General features: G+C 37.8%; 1 protein-coding gene across 11 annotated transcripts in view; it reads right to left on the reverse strand.

Annotated features, from left to right (window-relative positions):
* The window catches only part of Ppfibp1 (PPFIA binding protein 1), a 145,263-nt gene that overhangs the window by 30,208 nt on the left and 97,756 nt on the right, over nucleotides 1–17,299 (reverse strand). For 5 of the 11 annotated variants that reach the window (XM_074083042.1, XM_074083047.1, XM_074083043.1 and 2 more), the window contains 8 exons: nucleotides 13,206–13,292; nucleotides 11,441–11,554; nucleotides 10,456–10,587; nucleotides 6,147–6,239; nucleotides 5,763–5,855; nucleotides 4,605–4,719; nucleotides 3,011–3,043; nucleotides 1,409–1,470 (listed from right to left, as the gene is read on the reverse strand). In XM_074083042.1, the coding sequence (XP_073939143.1) occupies nucleotides 1,409–1,470; nucleotides 3,011–3,043; nucleotides 4,605–4,719; nucleotides 5,763–5,855; nucleotides 6,147–6,239; nucleotides 10,456–10,587; nucleotides 11,441–11,554; nucleotides 13,206–13,292 (729 nt within the window). The remainder of the gene's footprint in view (nucleotides 1–1,408; nucleotides 1,471–3,010; nucleotides 3,044–4,604; nucleotides 4,720–5,762; nucleotides 5,856–6,146; nucleotides 6,240–10,455; nucleotides 10,588–11,440; nucleotides 11,555–13,205; nucleotides 13,293–17,299) is intronic. The other 6 variants (XM_020184268.2, XM_074083051.1, XM_074083046.1 and 3 more) reach the window with 3 other exon arrangements.

Below are 17,299 nucleotides of genomic sequence, written 5' to 3' on the forward strand. Positions count from 1 at the left end.
ACAAGGCTCTGAATTCAAACTCCAGTACAGCCAAAAAACCAATAAAAAAAATGGTCTCCTTAGCTCCGATTACACTGAGTCTGGGCCTGGTCATGTGACTAACTTTGGCCAAGGAGGTGCCAATGAAGCATTTGCACACTGAGACTGAGGAACTGTGTGAAGAAGACTGAGCTCGTCTACTGGAGAAAGAGAGGTCATTTGGAGATAGGAGGAGTCATCCCATGTGGGATGCCAATCATCAGACATGTTAAATCACACTATCTGTCCTCGATGATTCAATCCCTCTGAGCTGCTAACTCACCGTAGACATCAGCTAAGTCAGTCTAGACCAGACGAACCATCTAGCCAACTCACGAAAGTATGAGACATAAAAAAATGTAGTTTGTTATGGAGTAAAAGCTAACTGACAACTCAACTTTTGCTAATTACTTTTCTTTTTATTAAATAGTGGGAAGACTAGCAAGAAGAAACCTACATAAGGGTGGGTACATATGACAATGAGTTTATTTTCATGAAATGAAGGACAAATAAAGATAATAAAAAGCAAATATACAGAGATTAAAAAAAACAGAGTAGGCAAGAAATAGAGAAAGTTATAACAAAGATCAAGCTAATTCTTTGGCATTTTATTGTTTGGTTACTTCCTTGAAATTGCTCTTTTATTGAGATAATTCCCTTTGTTCTATTCATTAAAGGACCACAGGGGAAGATTAGTCTTGATGACAGGAGCTGAACCTGACAGTTGCTGCCTCCTAGACATTGGATGGTCAGGTAGGAACAGAAACACACTGTTCTAGTGGCGTAACCCCACCCTGCTCCTAGCAGGACAAAGTACCATATGTGCATGACGAGAGCCAATCAGGGAAAGAGCCCTAGAGACAAGTATTAGGCCAGACCCAAACATGATTCCATGGAGCCTGTGCCGCTGTCTTCTGGTATTTCACCTCTCAGGAGAGCACAGATAATTCTACATGTGAAAGAGACCAGGAATGTGGAGGAAGTAATATCCATAGGAAGGAGAAAATCGGCATGACTGGGGTTAACGGTGTCATGGGCAAACTCCTTCAGAGTTCATACTTGAGCCCAGAATTTCCAGTATATACTGTAGAATGTACTGTCTCTTGTCACCCGAACGTAAGCATTCTTCTGATGACGTGAACATTTTCTAAATCCGTGAAGGGGGCGGGGCAGGATTCTTATTGGAACCAGTGCTGCTAGTCCCTGTGCACACAGCCACAATCACAATTGCCATCACCGAGACTGCACACTCGGGCAGGGAGACAGAAGACTGCTCAGTAACAGTGGAGTTTGGGGTATGTACTTTCCAAATGAGGCTCAAGAAATTACATGGAATGATTAAAATGGTGTTACAGAACACCCATATAAGTACTTAAATTTTATCTGATACCTTTTCTTCATTTGCTGCCATCAGAGACTCCACAGCTTTTTTCATTTTTTGTACTTCGATATCTGAAAAAAACACCACATGAAATCAACTGAGGTGGTTTAAAGTAAAGACGTTAATGATTTGTTTTATTATTTTTAAAAAAGATACATTTAGCACACAAATTCGCTTATAGGGAAATCTGAAAGATGAACATTTTCTGTGTCACCTGAAGAGAAAGGAAACAATATGGGCATGTAATAACTAACCCTCTCTCAAAGCAATGACAAAATCTTCATCAGACACTGAAGATGAGAGTTGGATGCTATAACAACAAAAGCATGGCATTTCAAACACGAAGCTATAAAGCAGCGAGTGAAAGCATTAAGTGATACATACAATGACAAAAGCGGAGAAAATGATACTCAGTTGTAACCGAGACGGGGACACAATGGTGAGAACCTGATGGCGTGTAGTATTTAATGAGTAGTCATGCTGAGAAGCTGCTTGTAGGTTCCATACAGAAGAATAGTACAGACTTTGCTTCATCCATAAGCTTTATTTTAAAACAGATACCAAGACATAATAACCAAAGTAGGTCAATGTGATTTTCCTTAAAGTTTGAAATTCAAATACAAAAGCATGTTACCTGAATAATAAAAACTTAAATATTTTAAACATGAAAAGTTTACTCAAAAGTAAAGCTACAATTAAAAAATGGAAGTGCCAGTGGCTCACGCCTGTAATACTAGCTATTTGTGAGGCTGAAATCAGGAGGATCAAGGTTCAAGGCCAGCCAAGGTAGTTTGTGAGACCCCATTACCAAAATAACCACAGATAAATGGACTGGAGGTGTGGCCCAAGTGATAGAGCATCTGCTTTGCAAGTATGAAGCCCTGAGTTCAAACCTCCAGCCCCACACACACAAAAAAAAGGAAACAGAAAAAAACATTCAGTTAAGGATGCCTGCTTCTGAGAAAAGATACAATTAAAGATAATTTTTTAAATAGTGCATCATTTAGCACTGACACGTTTTCAATTACCAATTGTTAACCTTTTGTGATGGCAAATTGTTTTGATCGAATAACACAGAGTCTGAGGGAAAGAGTCCATCAAGGATTTACCATTGTGTGGCATTAAATAGTTCAGGTTCCATGAATCAGCCTGCATACAATCTTTTGTAACACCAAGAGGATTTAATCAAAAGAAGCTTCTAATGTACACCTCAGGCAAATCATGGACTTCAAAACACGAAGAAACAAAAGCAAAGTTCAAAATGATCTTTCAAATGTGGCAAATTTTTAAAACTGAGTTTTCATAGGATTACAAATGTTTTCTCCTTGGCTCTCTATCTCCTGGGCCTTAGGGAAAATGTTTTCTGACCTCTGCCCCTCTATGTGCTATGTGGAGTGAATGGGCCAAATCAGGAAAAACCTGCAAAATGAGTTTTCTTCTTGTTTTTACTGTCTGTTTGTCTGACCTCTATTTTGTACACGCTAGTGAAACGGCTTATTGATGAAGCAACTTTACATCTTTGGTGAGAGAAATGCTTTAAAACACATGCAAAGAACAAAGTAGCACTTTTGGTGAATGTAAAGGCTGATGAAAATATATCAAAACCCTTACTTTTTTCTTTGAGCTTCTTTTTAAAATTTTCATCTGTACAGGAAAACCCATTGGATTGGAAGTTAGCATACATTACAATAAGTACTGTTTTTAAAGTACTATTATTTAGTTTCCTTTTGTCTAAAATGAAGGGACTCTAACCTCATAAAAACAGAATATAAAGCACTATTTTGTGATTTTAGGACTAGCAGTACAATAAATAATGCTCTGTGATAGGTTGGAAAGAATATACTGTAATTAATCGGAAGACCTAAATTCAAGTTACTAGTTCTGAGTCTTCTTCTTTCTAAACCTTGATTTCTCCATGAGAAAATCAAGCCTATGAAGTACCAGCACGTCTTATACCAGCTGTGATGAAAGGCCAGTTAGTGCTGTACTTGTAGATTTTTACATTTCTGCACCATTGATACATGGTCTTCCTGAATGTGACTGGTATAATGCTGTGTCACATCCTATGTACCACTTAAGTTCAACAACACTGAAATGCCTCCTGAGATGAGTCTACTGATGGTGCAGTTGGATGCTGTGCCAGCATCAGACTGCCATGAAGTTTGTAACACTCCCTCTCAATCTCTGCATTTACCTGGTTATTCCCTAATATTAAATGTGACCTAGTGTTGTCAAATGTTACACACATTATATTTCTAAAATATAATTAAAAGTACATTTCATTCAAGTTATTTTCTATCATGTATAACTATTAGGAATTACAAACCATATATTAGAGCCAACCTTCTCAATTATGAAAAAAATGGATAAATTCACACATTTTTCCAGAAACAGAATGAGCCTACTTTTATTTTCTAAAAGGTTGAGGGCTCAGCCCATGGTAAGAAGTTTTCACTGATTTTCCAAAGACACAGAGCAATTCTTCTTTTCTAGGACATTTTCATTGATTTCCCAAAGACATAGAGCCATTCTTCTTTTCTCTTGAAAGAGTAGGGCTCCTTTCTAAATCCTTTATATTGCCTCAAGTTCAGTTCAGAAGAAAATAATCTTGGAACACAGTAATCTATTTTCTTTTTTTTGTGGTACTGGGGTTTGAACTCAGGGCCTACTCCTTGAGCCATTCCACCAGCCCCTTTTTGTGACAGGATTTTTTGAGATAGGGTCTCTTGAACTGTTTGCCCAGGCTGGCTTCGAACCACAATACTCCTGAACTCTGCTCCTGAGGATTACAGGCATGAGCCACCAGTGCCCAGGTCAATGTAGTAATTTTTAATTAATTATTATTTTGTAGTGCTGGGGACAGAACCCAGGGCTTCTCGTATGCTAGGCTGGCACTCTGCGACTGAGCCACATCCCCAGTCCTCTATTAATTCTTTTGAAATTGCAATTTGTGTTCTTGTGATGAGAATTTACAATGTACTAATCTAAAATAATCACCCAAAAAAGTACAACACTGCTCTTCTCCAGCTGCTGAAGAGCAAGTTTACAGATTCCCTTGCAGTATGGTCTTAAGAATTTCCATAGAGCCTAGGTGGCTCTGCTACTCTTCCTTTTGATGCTAAAATTACACACTGACTAACACCAGCTTCTTCCTAGACTTTGAGAATTTCAATAAAGATAATACATGTTGAACTGACATTCTTACCTCTATCAAGAATTTCGATCCCTTCTCCTTTCAGCTTGCAAACCAGTTTTTCTTGCAGCCTTTTTACTTCAGATTCTTTCTCTTCCAGTTGCTCCTTTAAAGATGCCAGTTCATCCTACAAATTGTAAATTCATTTTAGAATAGTAGTTTATGACTCCAGGGAATATTTAAGGAGCCTATTAGCTCCTTAAATCAATAATTAGATTATGCGACTAAAACAAAATCTGTAAGAATTTAGACACAAATATCAGAAATTAGATGGTTAAACAGGAAGCAAGACTATTAATGTATGTCCACTTTATAATTATTATGGTATAATAATAGCAGATCTGTGAATAAATAAAAAAGAAATCTTTTAAAGTATAATAGGATTGCCCTAAATTCTAGATCTGATCAAGTTTTAATCAAAGAAGATGATCAAATTCAGATACTTAGTGTCATAAAAGCAAAATAAGATGCAAATTGGAAAAGGCTTGGTGTTCACTCAGCATTTCATGATGGCAGTCATGCTTCTGGGATGAGCTCTGAGCTTAATGAGTAGGCAAAGCAACGAATCACAAACAACTTTAGCCAAATCAGGGGACTAAATAATCCATCCTCATCACTAAGTAAAAGGACAGAATCTCCGACAATGACAGGGAAAAATGTATCTAGAAAGCAGATACTTAAGCCCTCTTTATTTAAACTATTTAACTAAAAAAGCTTCTGAGCCCATTGAACTGTTTGCTAACATTTTCAATTTCAATTTCACTTTAGTAAAGAACTAGCATTAGCAAGCCTACATTTTGTTGGTTGTATTTAACACAGAAAACAGAGCTATGCAATGCTACTGTTGATATAAGAAATATATTTCTTTCACAGGTAAATGTTTACAATTATTTTATGATTCTTGGAGCTCAGACAGCCTAAAAAGGTTAAAACTTAATTTATAAGCTAATGATTTTATTTTGCCTGTTTATTATTTTCAGTAATTATTTCAGATGTTTCTGGAAACAATATTAGGGATTTCATTGTCCCTTTAGTCAGTGTTGGTCACATTTTAATAAACAGGTCACACACATAGAAAATGAATGCACATGGCACTAAAGACATCACCACAGCAAAACGACACAAGCCAGAAAGCAACGACATGAAGCCCATCACCAAAGTCTACTGCACCTTCAGTGACTCCCACTTTTGTTCCATCCGCTGCTTTTCATACTGCATCTGACCCACCTTGATTTTCATGCTAGAAAGTTTGGCCATTAAAGACTGGTAGAGAGACAGAGGAGTAAAAGAAAACTAGATAGAAAAAGACAAGCTAAATAACCAAGAAAATAGAATCAGTTTATAAAGGAGGTTAGATAATTTAGAAATGGCAAGTTAGTTAAGCCTTATTAAGTTAAGTTCAAGAAGGTTTCTACTTTAGGGAAAAACTTCATTTACTTATGAAATACCTTTGTCATTTTACACAAAGTAGAAATTATTTTACTTATATTATTGCTCACAGATGAGTAGTGGAGCCATTTGTTTAAAAAAAAATTTTGCCAGTGAGAAACTTACTTTGGTTGATTTAAGCTTTTTTTCATACTGAAGCCTTTCACTATCCATTTCACTGACTTTTAACCTCAAATCGCTGATCTCCTGCATTAGACCCTGTCCAAAAAGAAATAAGGAAAAGCATCAGGAAAAGGGTGACACAGTCACCCATCCCAAAAGAGCAGCTTGGAAATCTTCAGAAGCCAACACTTCATAGGGTTAAAGTTGTAAGTCAAGTCTGATGCATAGAAATGTAGTAAGTATATCTCCTTAGAACCAGGCCTTCTTCCCATTTAAAACACACTTTCAATTCCCAATGCCTCTGCCCTCAGTGGTGTGCTCACAAAAACAAAAAATGACTGTAATTTTAAGAAGATGTTATAGTTTGGATCTTGAGTGCCCCTAACGCGCAGGGTATGAGGGTAAGTTTGGTTCTCATTGTGGCACTGTTGGGAGGTGGTAGAACCTTTAAAGGGTCTTAGCAGGGCATCCTTAGGTCTTTTGGGGTGTGTCCTTGAAGGGGATTGTTGGACCCCGGCCTCTTCATCTCTTTTTGCTTTCTGGACACCATGAGGTGAGCAGTTTTATTCTGCCACACACTTCCGCAGTGATGTGCTACATTGCCACAGATCCAAAAGCAATGAGGCCAATTAATAATGGACTGGAACTTCCAAAAGGGTGAGCCAAAGCAAACCTTTCCTCTAAGTTGACTATCTCAGTATTGTTTTTATGGTGATGGAAAGCTCACTAATACAGAAACACAGTTTAACATCTGACTCATTATCACTTGTCAGATGTTTATAGACTAAAAATCTTGTCTTTTAAAATAAACCACAGAAACTCTTTAGTAAAGCCATTTACCTCAAGAGTGTTTCAGTGACATGTGGATTTATAAAATTCTAAAAATAATTTATTCCTTTGTCTGAAAAAAATACAGATTTAAATTTAAATTTTTTACACCACAGATTCTCAAGTTGGAGATGGATGAAAGCACAATAGTTTAGATATATACTCAGTATCACAATACAATTTTATATTTGAAGACTGGAAAAGAAAACAATCCAACGTTTCCACAGTAGACTACGACTCCTTTTCTACTGCCGTTTAAACGCATCTAATTTGCCTGTAACACTCACCTAAGTAGTCTGATAAAGTTGTATATATTTTTTTTCAGAGTCAAGAGAGTAGGAAAAAGAAAATTAGAATATAAAACAATACTCTTTCAAAAGACAGCTCAGATACACTGTGTAGCAAACTTTTTTTCCTTTCTTTTTTTAATACTACATACCACAAAGTTCCCTCCAATGGCTAAAGTTTTGGCTCCTCTGTTTTTACATTTATTCCTTTAAATTCATAGAGTGTAATAGTATAAAAAAAAAAAACCCAAACAAAACAACAAGAAATGAGTTGAACAATGCTGTAAGAAACACAACTTTGTTAACAGTGATTAGTCTAAGCTCCCAACTGTTAGGACTCAAGCTCATAAAAGCTAGGAAAAGGTCACTACAAAGAAATATGCTTCTCAGTAAACCCACTGGCTCTTGTGAAATGTATAAAAGTGTTACCTACCCTATGTAATTGCCTGTTAACAATCATACAAGGCTCTAATAAGAAGAAATCTACTTCTTTCTTTCACATGAGGTCAAGAACTATTTGATATTATTCAATAATATTTTAGTTATGATTTATTATTATTATTTTTATTTGCAATGCTGTGGGTCAAATCCAGGGCTTTGTGAATGCTAGTCAAGCATTCTCCCACTGAACCAAATCTCCAGCCATACAATTCCTTATTTATCAGTTCAGAACTCAAATTCAAAGAAAAAAAAAAAAACCCAGCTTTTATTAATCAATCATCCTTGAATAAGGAGTGTGATCTTCTTTCATCTGATATTTTTAGTGTATATTTCCTACTTTCTTATTGTTAAGGGAACAGCTTTGAATTCCTATCTGACACTTCTGTACATTTTACTACTTCCCTTTGTGGCAGTTTGCAAAGAACAAACAACTGAAGAAAACAGGATTATACACTGGTATCATTTTTCTGCTGTTTTTGAAACAGCAATACTTTAAATATGAATCTAATTCCCCACTTGGAAGAAGTCACATCTTCCCATGATAACACAAGCTGGAAAATCTGACAACAGTTCCTTAATGCAAAAGTCTTTAAAAATGGAATGCAAGTTACTTCAATTAACTTCTTATCAGAAGAATAAGTCCTAAAGATCCCTGGGCTGGAGGTGTAGCCAAGTGGCAGAGTGCTTGCCTAGCATGTGCAAGGCCCTGGGTTCCATCCCCAGCACTGCAAGAAACAAAACAACACAACAAAAGAGAGGAAGAATTCATTTCCTTTCCCTTTCAGAGAACCCTGAAGGCTTCCCAGAGCAATTCCATTCCTGACAGCTGTGCTCTTGCCAGCAGAGGGCAGTGTTGAACGACCTAACTATCGCCAGCAATTACTGAGACTTTCAAGTGTTGTGACATTTAACGTCTTTCACCGGCCGTCTTCTGGAAATGCCTATATTTCTTCCCCACCTCAATTTCTCTTAGAAATTAACATCTAGATAATCTAAAATTCTAGGCAAAGTTGAAGGATTTGTGATTCCTATAAAAGCTGGGAAAACATTTTATTCCTATTATGGGAACAATCACAGGAACATTTTGGAGAGAATTTTAATTGCTCTTGGATATAACATCACAATGCTTACCACTGTTCTACAGTCTGTGGATACGTACATACTACAATTTACCACAGTACTGAACACTTAACAAAATGATGGGGCTTGTGTACTAGAAAGTGAGATGACAACACCACAAGGCACATGAAGGAGAACATGTGAGTGAAGTGAGGAAGAGGCAAGGGAAAAATGTCTCATACAAAATGTACATACAGACTGTACATTGTTCTGGAATCTTACCAAAAACTCACAGAACATCCACTGCAATTTAGTCCCAATGCTTGTTTAACATCTTGTACCCAAATTAAACTATCAACAGTCCTGTAAGTTAAGAAGTCCTCTAACTTTGCAGACACAATGTAGAAGGCCTACTCTTGATCCTGGTATACTGGAACTTCTTCCTCTATAGCAGAACTAGCTCCATTGTCATGTTGGCTACTTGTTGACTGAGTTTTTTTCTTTTTTCTGGGGGTACTGGGGTTTGAACTCAGAGCTTCACACTTGCTAGGCAGATGTTCTGCTACTTGAGTTATGCCCCCAGCCTTTGACTGAGTTCTGTTAGGCAACAACCATGAGGCTGGGGAATGACAGAATAGAGGAAAATGTCTGAGTGGAGTTTTAAAGAAGGCACAAAAGCATGAATTATAAAGAACTGGGTAACTTTCTAAGTTCTGTTTAAGATCTCTAGTCTCAATCCAATGAGGTATACATTCATAAAAATGGATTGACAAAAGAACTTTAAGACTAGATCATGAACCAGGTTAGGGATTTCTGTTTGCTACTGGGAAGCAAGAAATATAACCAAGATTTTCCATGTTAGGAAAGAACTCCACTGTGTAGCTATATCCCCAGTCTTATATTTCATTTTAAATGAATAAATTTCAAATGGTTCTGCTCTTGCCCCTCTACAATAAAACAGCAAACTACAAGACCTGGATCATCAGTAAAGAGTGAGAACAAACAGCAAAGTTTGTTTAGCCACAGGATGTAGAATCTACCCAGAATTTCATAAAAATGCAGTGAGCTTGACTTCATTAGAATGATTCATGTGCAGAAAAGATCAAAAGGCCAAATTAAACAATCCCTAAAAGGCCTTGTGATTTCATGATTATATAATATTAGCTTGTTGTCTGTATACGTTTATAAGCACTCACAGTAAAACCATGCATTTAAGAACAGTATCTTTAAAACTGAGAAAACCAGTATGGACTGTTGGACAAATGCTGTAAATATCTGAAGTCAAAGTATTTCCTCAGCTAACGGAAAGGTGAGTATTTCAAATCAAAGGTCTAAATTAAAATTGAGCTGGAGGTGTGGCTCAAGTGCGAGAGGACCTAAAGCCGCAAGCGTGAGGCCCTGTGTTCAAGCCCCAGTACCACCAAAAAAGGAAATAGACGGTTTCAAAATAAAAATTTCCATTAGCACTTGGTGATAATAATTCAATTTAATTAAAGTTTATTCTGGGGGTTTTGGAACTCAGGCTCTTATGCATGCTAAGTATGTTGTGCTCTATCACTGAGCGACACTCCAGTCCTAAAGTTTATTCTCTAAAAGCAGGAAGCAGGCACAATGTAATTACCTCCCCTTCACACCTCCAGGCATGTGTGTGAAAGAGAGAGACAGACAGACCAGAAGACAGAGATGGTGCCACTTACCTCGGTGTCTCTGAACCTATCTTCATAATCCAGTCTATCCTTCTCTACTGCCGTCAGTTTTAACTTCAAGTTAGATATTTCAGCCATCAGATCCAACTTCTGAGTTTCTAAGGATGTTCTACTCAGAAGCTCCTATTAGAGTTTTAAGAAAAGCCTTCAAAAACCAAGTAACTATAAATGGCTGCGTGCGAACTTGTGTCATTCACGATTGCAAAGCAGCAGAGATCCGAGGACGCAGCAAATAATAATTCCTACAAATGTACATCTTAAAAAGCTATGTCTTTTAGTTACCCTCCTTTGAGCAGAACCAAACGTGTCAGTTTATTAGAGAAGACACATGTTGACCCCTTGCATATTCCTAAGCCCAACAATGACATTGATGATGATCATTATGTTTGCTCTATAAGGGGTACTGATGTGACATTAATGTCATTCAATCCCCACAACAACCCTGTGAGGTAGAAACTCTTATTATCCTCATTCATCAGATGAGGAAGCCAAGGAACAGGTTAAGTACCTGTCAAAATTCATACAGCAAGGAAATGACAGAGCAGTAATTCAGACCTAAGAAGTTTTACTCCAGGGTGTACTTTACTCACTGCGTCATAGGTCCTCTCATCTATGAGTACAGTGCACATGAGTTCTGTTCCAATAACAAAGGTCATATACGATATTTATCTTTTTCCTTAATCATAAAATATATTCTCATGGATGAGAGTTAGGAAACCATATGAATGCAAAAAGAAGAAAATCAACTTACAATCCTAATAACATTTTATTTGATACTAATTGCATAAACATTTTATATTATGGCTAGGTGTTTTAAGACCCTGCTACTCTAGATTTTTAAGTGGCTTAAAATGTGCCAGTCTAAGTGAATCTGGAAATTTATTACTGCATCAGAGTAAAAAAGGATAGAAATGTAGCATCCTTAATAAAACAGGTCAACAGGAGCACTGCCTCCCCACGCTAGCTCCGTAGATACCTGCTGTAGCATTTCTTCTGTAGCATTCAACTTCTCTCTGTGCTCTTCAAGACAAAACTCCAAGTCTCGAATCTTCTCTCCTTGAGCCTCTACCTGGTCTGTTAGCACACTTACCTGTATATACAGTAAAATAAGTTAGAAAGAATTTGAGTCCCACAGCATACTCGTTTCTCTGAATGGAATAAAAACAATGACCTCACCACTCGTGGTGGGTAAAAAAACAAAAAAAATCTGAGAGGTAAAAGATAATAGTGATCCTTTACTTTCCTGTTCATCTGTTGATTTTTTTCATTATTTTGCAGCCCTGGGGATTGAACCCAGGGCCTCACACATGCTAGGCAAATGCTTTGTCACCGAGCTACATTCCCACCTTATCGTGTTGCTTTCTGATCCAAGGACTGTTGTTCATTTATGAGAAAGTTATTTCTGGTCAGGAATGTGCAATACATCATGGATTAAAAGCATTTAAATTATGTATTTTGGGGGAGGGAGACAGCATAGAGGTTAGTACAGGAAATGAAGTTAATATTTGAAACAGATATTAAGGACTATTCAAATCTGATACTTCAAGAAGAATGGTTGTGGGGGGCGGAGATTAAGGAAAAGAACCCAGGGAATTCAAATTCTATAAGCGCTTTCAAGATCTTACTGATCACAAATATGTTCAGAGCCAGCTTATCATGTACAAGTCCCAGAACAATAAAAATGAAAAAACAAAAGCAAAAAAAACACGGGTAGGAAAAGGTCAGGGTGCAATGCAAACATGCCCAAAAGTCCATTAAAAAGGTTAGTCCTTCATCCTCAGTGTTAAATGAAAACCTGTCTTTCCACAACGATCACCAGCCTAGTAAATATACTTTAATTTATCATTTAGATCATAATACCAAAATAAAGCCCAAACACGGTGATGCCTGTAATCCCAGCCCTCGGAAGGTTAAAGCAGCAAGATGGTGAATTTGAGACCAGCCTATGTAGCAAGACACTGTCTCAAACAAACAAAACATCGAAATAAAAATATCTGTTCAGCATTTAAAACATTATGAGGAAGCAAACAAATGTAACCCCCAAGCAGGACTCCAATCACTGTTGTGTTTTGTTTGGCCCATGGTATTTTAAAAATTGAAAAATTAAATACACACTCAATATATTAAAAATATATAATATTGAAATTTGTATACTGTAGATGTTCATATATCTGGATTTCTATTACATATTAAAATATATTTAAATTCAGGTCAGATGGCATTGAGTCTGTATTCAGCATGTTCTGGAGCTGAGGTTAAGAGCTGCTCCCCCTGGCCTGGGTTTGTCACACCCACGTTCCACCAGTCGTCACTGTTCCTTATTGCATACAGGTGGCCACTGCACTACTGCTTTTAGCAGCCTGGTTTCTGTAAGCATCTGAATTTACCACCTAGATTTAGTATGGTCATTGCAAGTACAGTATTTTCTTAGTATCTGCAGCATTGTCTTCAGGATCCTCACAGATACCCAACCCTGCAGATGCTTAAGTTGCTATATAAAATGGAATAGTGTTGGCATAGAACAATTTAAATAATCACTGTACACTTTGAATTATCATTAGATTACCTAATACAACACAAATGCTATATAAAGAGTTGTTATACTATTTTTTAGGGACTAATGACTAGAAAAAAGTCTGCACATGTTTAGTACAGATGCAATTTTTCCAAATATTTTTTATCTAAGATGGGAAGGCCAACTGCATCTCATGAAAAAAGAATCACATTTACAAAACACTTGCCTGAAGAACGAGGGATTCTTTATCATTTTCTAAGCGTGCTAGCCTTTCCTGATACACATCTCCATTCCCAGGTAAGTGTCCATTTGTCTAAAAAAGGAAACAATATAGGTAAGGCCGAATCTCCTTTAAGATTGACATATTTTCAATAAATGAAATTTGCATATCTTAAATTCAAGGAGCCTGAATTAAATTCAGTACACCTGTCACTGCCATTAATGGAAAATGTGAGAATTCATTTATTTCAAATTAGGTAAGACAGGCACATTAGGCATTTAGACATGCTGAACAACTTCTACCAAGCAGAAAATAATGACTCTAAAGAACAGCTTGCTGATATTCTCAGTGATAATAAGCACAACCCAGGGACATGTGAAGTTTTGTGAGTGTGTGATGGGTACAATATCCTTATATTCTTTAAATGCCTAGTGTCAGTAATTCTGGGTGTGGGCAGTGGTTATGACCCATGATGGCCTTCCATTCCTGCCATCCCCATCCCCAGATTCCACATCCAGGACTGCAAATGCCTACCTTGAAGCAGGGGACAGGAGGACCAACATATGCCACAGGCATCTTCCTGCTCACTCCAGACCACAAGGCAAATCCTCCTTGTCACTCTAAACCCCTGAGCCTCTGGAAACCTCTCTCTCTTCCCCCAAAAACCTGAACACCCAGTCCACAGTGACTTCCCCTGACAGCAAGCACTGACTAGCATCAGTGCTTACAGCATCTTATTCCTTTCTGTCTTGACCCCAATAACTTCTCGTTTGTTCATTTGTATAATGTTATGTTTAGCTCCGGGGGCAGAGCCTGTGAACGGTATCATCTTGCAACCTCCATGGTGTCTGGCTCTGCCGATATTGATGCTCACTCTTTCTTCTCCTCCTTTTTATTAAAGAAAATCAGATTCGGGTACGCTTACGCACGGCATGAATACCAAAGGAAGTACAGTTTGTTTGTTTGTTTTTCTTGGATGTCTTATATGCAAATCATGAGGTACTTGAAAAAGTTTACAGAGAGTGGAAAACAGGAAAATGCCAGTTTGAAACATAGTAGCAGTATATGTTACATGTCTCTTTTTTTTTGAGACAGGGTTTCTATGCAGCTCCCGCCAGCCTTGAATGTCAATCCTCCTGCCTTAGCCTCCCAAGTGCTGAGATTATATAGGTTTATAGGTGTGCACACCATGCTCGGCTTGTGATGTGTCTCTGTAATCTCAAAATAGTTCATAACCATTTAACACGTAATACCCACAGAATTTCCTGATTCTTCATTCAAATACAACAGAAATTAAAGCCAGCTGAAATCCAAAATGAATAGATGGGGTCATTAGAGTTCAACTGAAAAAGCAAATAACCCTTTTAGATTTAGAAATAGAAAAAATACAAACTTACTCGTTGGGGTACATCAGATATGACATCTTTTGTTTTTCCAGAATTAACTGGTATTAATTGCTCTACCTTTCTCATCAGTGCAGTCCCTGTATCAGTTCTGGGAATAACAAATGTCATAATGTTGGGAAGGAAAAAGAAAACAAATGGGGTTTTAACACAAAAACAACAACAAAAAACCCAGGATGTTTCTTTTAAAAACCTAAGTATGCTGAATACTAGGTCCTCTCAAAGGAGCCAGAAGCTAATGCAGTAAGTGTGCAATATGATTTACAGTGGATAAAAATGCTAATGCCAGCTGCTTGACACACACCTGCACAATTACCACAGCATAACTGTTCACGTTGCTAACTCAAAAGCCCAGAATTAAATTACAAGTGTGGTGGAGTGACACCCATCCCTGGAGATGATGGAGAAAATGAACTTTACAAAATTGAGAACTGATGCCTGTTCTCAATCTACAAAGTGCCGAGGCAGGTCCTGTACGGTTTTGACTTCCTTGTTTTGATCATGAACATTAGCAGGCATCTGCTTTTAAAACTCCACACAGGCAATGTTTTGTAAGCACACATTTCATTAGGTAGGAAAAATATACTTCCTGTTCAGTAAGGAAAGACATAAAACTTTTATTTATTTACTTTTATGTTACCCAGGCTGGTACTGAATCCTGACCTCAAGTGATCCTCCAACCTCATCATCCCAAATAGCTGGGTTTATAGGCATGTGGCACTATGCCCAACCAAATTTTTTTTCTTTTGGTGGTGCTGGGGATTGAACGCAGGGCTCCACACATGTAAGCATGCACTGTACCACCAAGCTACAATCTCTAGCCCTTCTTTCTCACTGGAAGGCATTAGAGCCAGATTTGCAGTATTTACTGTCAGGCTAAATATGATACAGAAATGAGATATTGCAAAACAAGTTTTCCAAAATAAAATACTGCAAGTTGACTCAAAATAAGTGTACTAACATTTCTCAGTATTGTACTGATAAGACTCAAGAATAAATTTTTAAGCATTTTCACCACAGGAACATAGAACAAATTTTAGGAGTCACTGCTGGAATAATTACACACTTGTGTTAACTTACTTAATAGGTAAAGGTATATACATCCATATGTTTGTTTATACTTCTGCCTATTTGTTACTTTTGCCAAAGAATGTTGGAGGTAAATATGGTAAATAAATATCCTATCATCTCTATTCTCTTTGGCTCCTTGTTCCACCTACAGGATCACTGAAAACCTCCCCAAACACAGCTTGCTCTCTCCCACACTAATCTTATTCTTTCTGCATGGACTGTCTTTGTCACCCTTTCTCATTCTTTCCTCAGGCCTTAAAGGTCCACTTCCATCAGAGCCCAGTCTGTGAAGTTTTCCCCTGATTCGGGGTTCACTCATATGCCAGTTACAGCATTGAATAAGCCTTCATTACAGCAGGTATCACACTGAATGGACTGTGATTAGACTTGGCTTCATGTGTCCCTCTCTTTTTAACAGATCTGTAGTATTTTTTTCTGAGTAGATTTGTCTTTCCATCTGATGTACAGTAGGTGCTAACTAAATGACTGCTGAATGAAGGAACGAGGACAAGTTCTCAGTAAACACTGGTTGAGGATAAGAGAATTTGTTTGGCTTTAACCTGGCCTACTTGCTTCTTGGTGAGACTTTTATTCAGGTTTCCTCTAAACCTGGTACCCAGTACTCCATGATTGCACTCTGGACTAGCTCCTTTCTCCTCAGCCCTGCACTCTTCTTCCCACCATGGTTAAGAGGTGGTCCCAGAACCTTTATAAAGGACAAGAGCTGAGGCCATCTCGTGTGAACTCCCGAATACACCTCGTTGGGCACAGTATTATATACTGCAGTTGACATCTTTCCTTTCTTCTTCTGCCAGTCTCAGGGGAACTAAGAATTCCCTTCCTAAAAGCGAATCTTCCACATCTACTTTGGAACCTCAATTTTCCTGTTTCCCTTTAGACCTATAGTTATTACCTCCACTCATTCTCAATTTCTTCTGCTTAACACATTCTCTTCAACTCTCTCTTCCAACATTTATTCAGAGAACCTGTGTCCAGTGCTACACTTCCCTCTCACTCCTCTGCCTATATAATCCGTCTTTCATACCCAACTCCCACTGCCTCCTCTTACACTGTGCCATTCCTTTATCCCTCTCTTGGATTGCCTTCTGTGTCCTGTGTAACCCACAATGTAGCTTTTCATCACATTCTGCCAGTAATGGCTCAAAAGAGCAATTTCGTGGCAGTTTGTCTCTCAGTGCAAAGCTCTCTTACATGTCTTCTGATTCTTCCATGATGCTCATAAAATCCTGAGCACATAATTAAAAATGTATTTAGCATCATAAACCTTGTTCAATGCAAAGCATTAAAAAGTGGCCTAGCGAGGATGTAGGGGAAAAGGAATGGTTCTACACTGTAAATTAGTGCAACCACTATGGAAAGCAATATGGAGGTCCCTCAAAAGACTGAAAACAGAACTACTATATGATCCAGTGATACCACTCCTTGGCACATATCTGAAAGAAGCACTCCAGGAAATGGCAGAGCCACTTGTACAACCATGTTTACTGCAGCACTATTTATAATAGCTAAGCTTTGGAAGCAGCCCAGATGCCCCACAACTGATGAGTGGATTAAGAAAATATGGTATAGATGCACAATGGAGTTTTATTCAGCCATAAAGGAAAA

Source organism: Castor canadensis, chromosome 8 (genome assembly GCF_047511655.1).
Source record: "Castor canadensis chromosome 8, mCasCan1.hap1v2, whole genome shotgun sequence".
Lineage (NCBI taxonomy): Eukaryota > Metazoa > Chordata > Mammalia > Rodentia > Castoridae > Castor > Castor canadensis.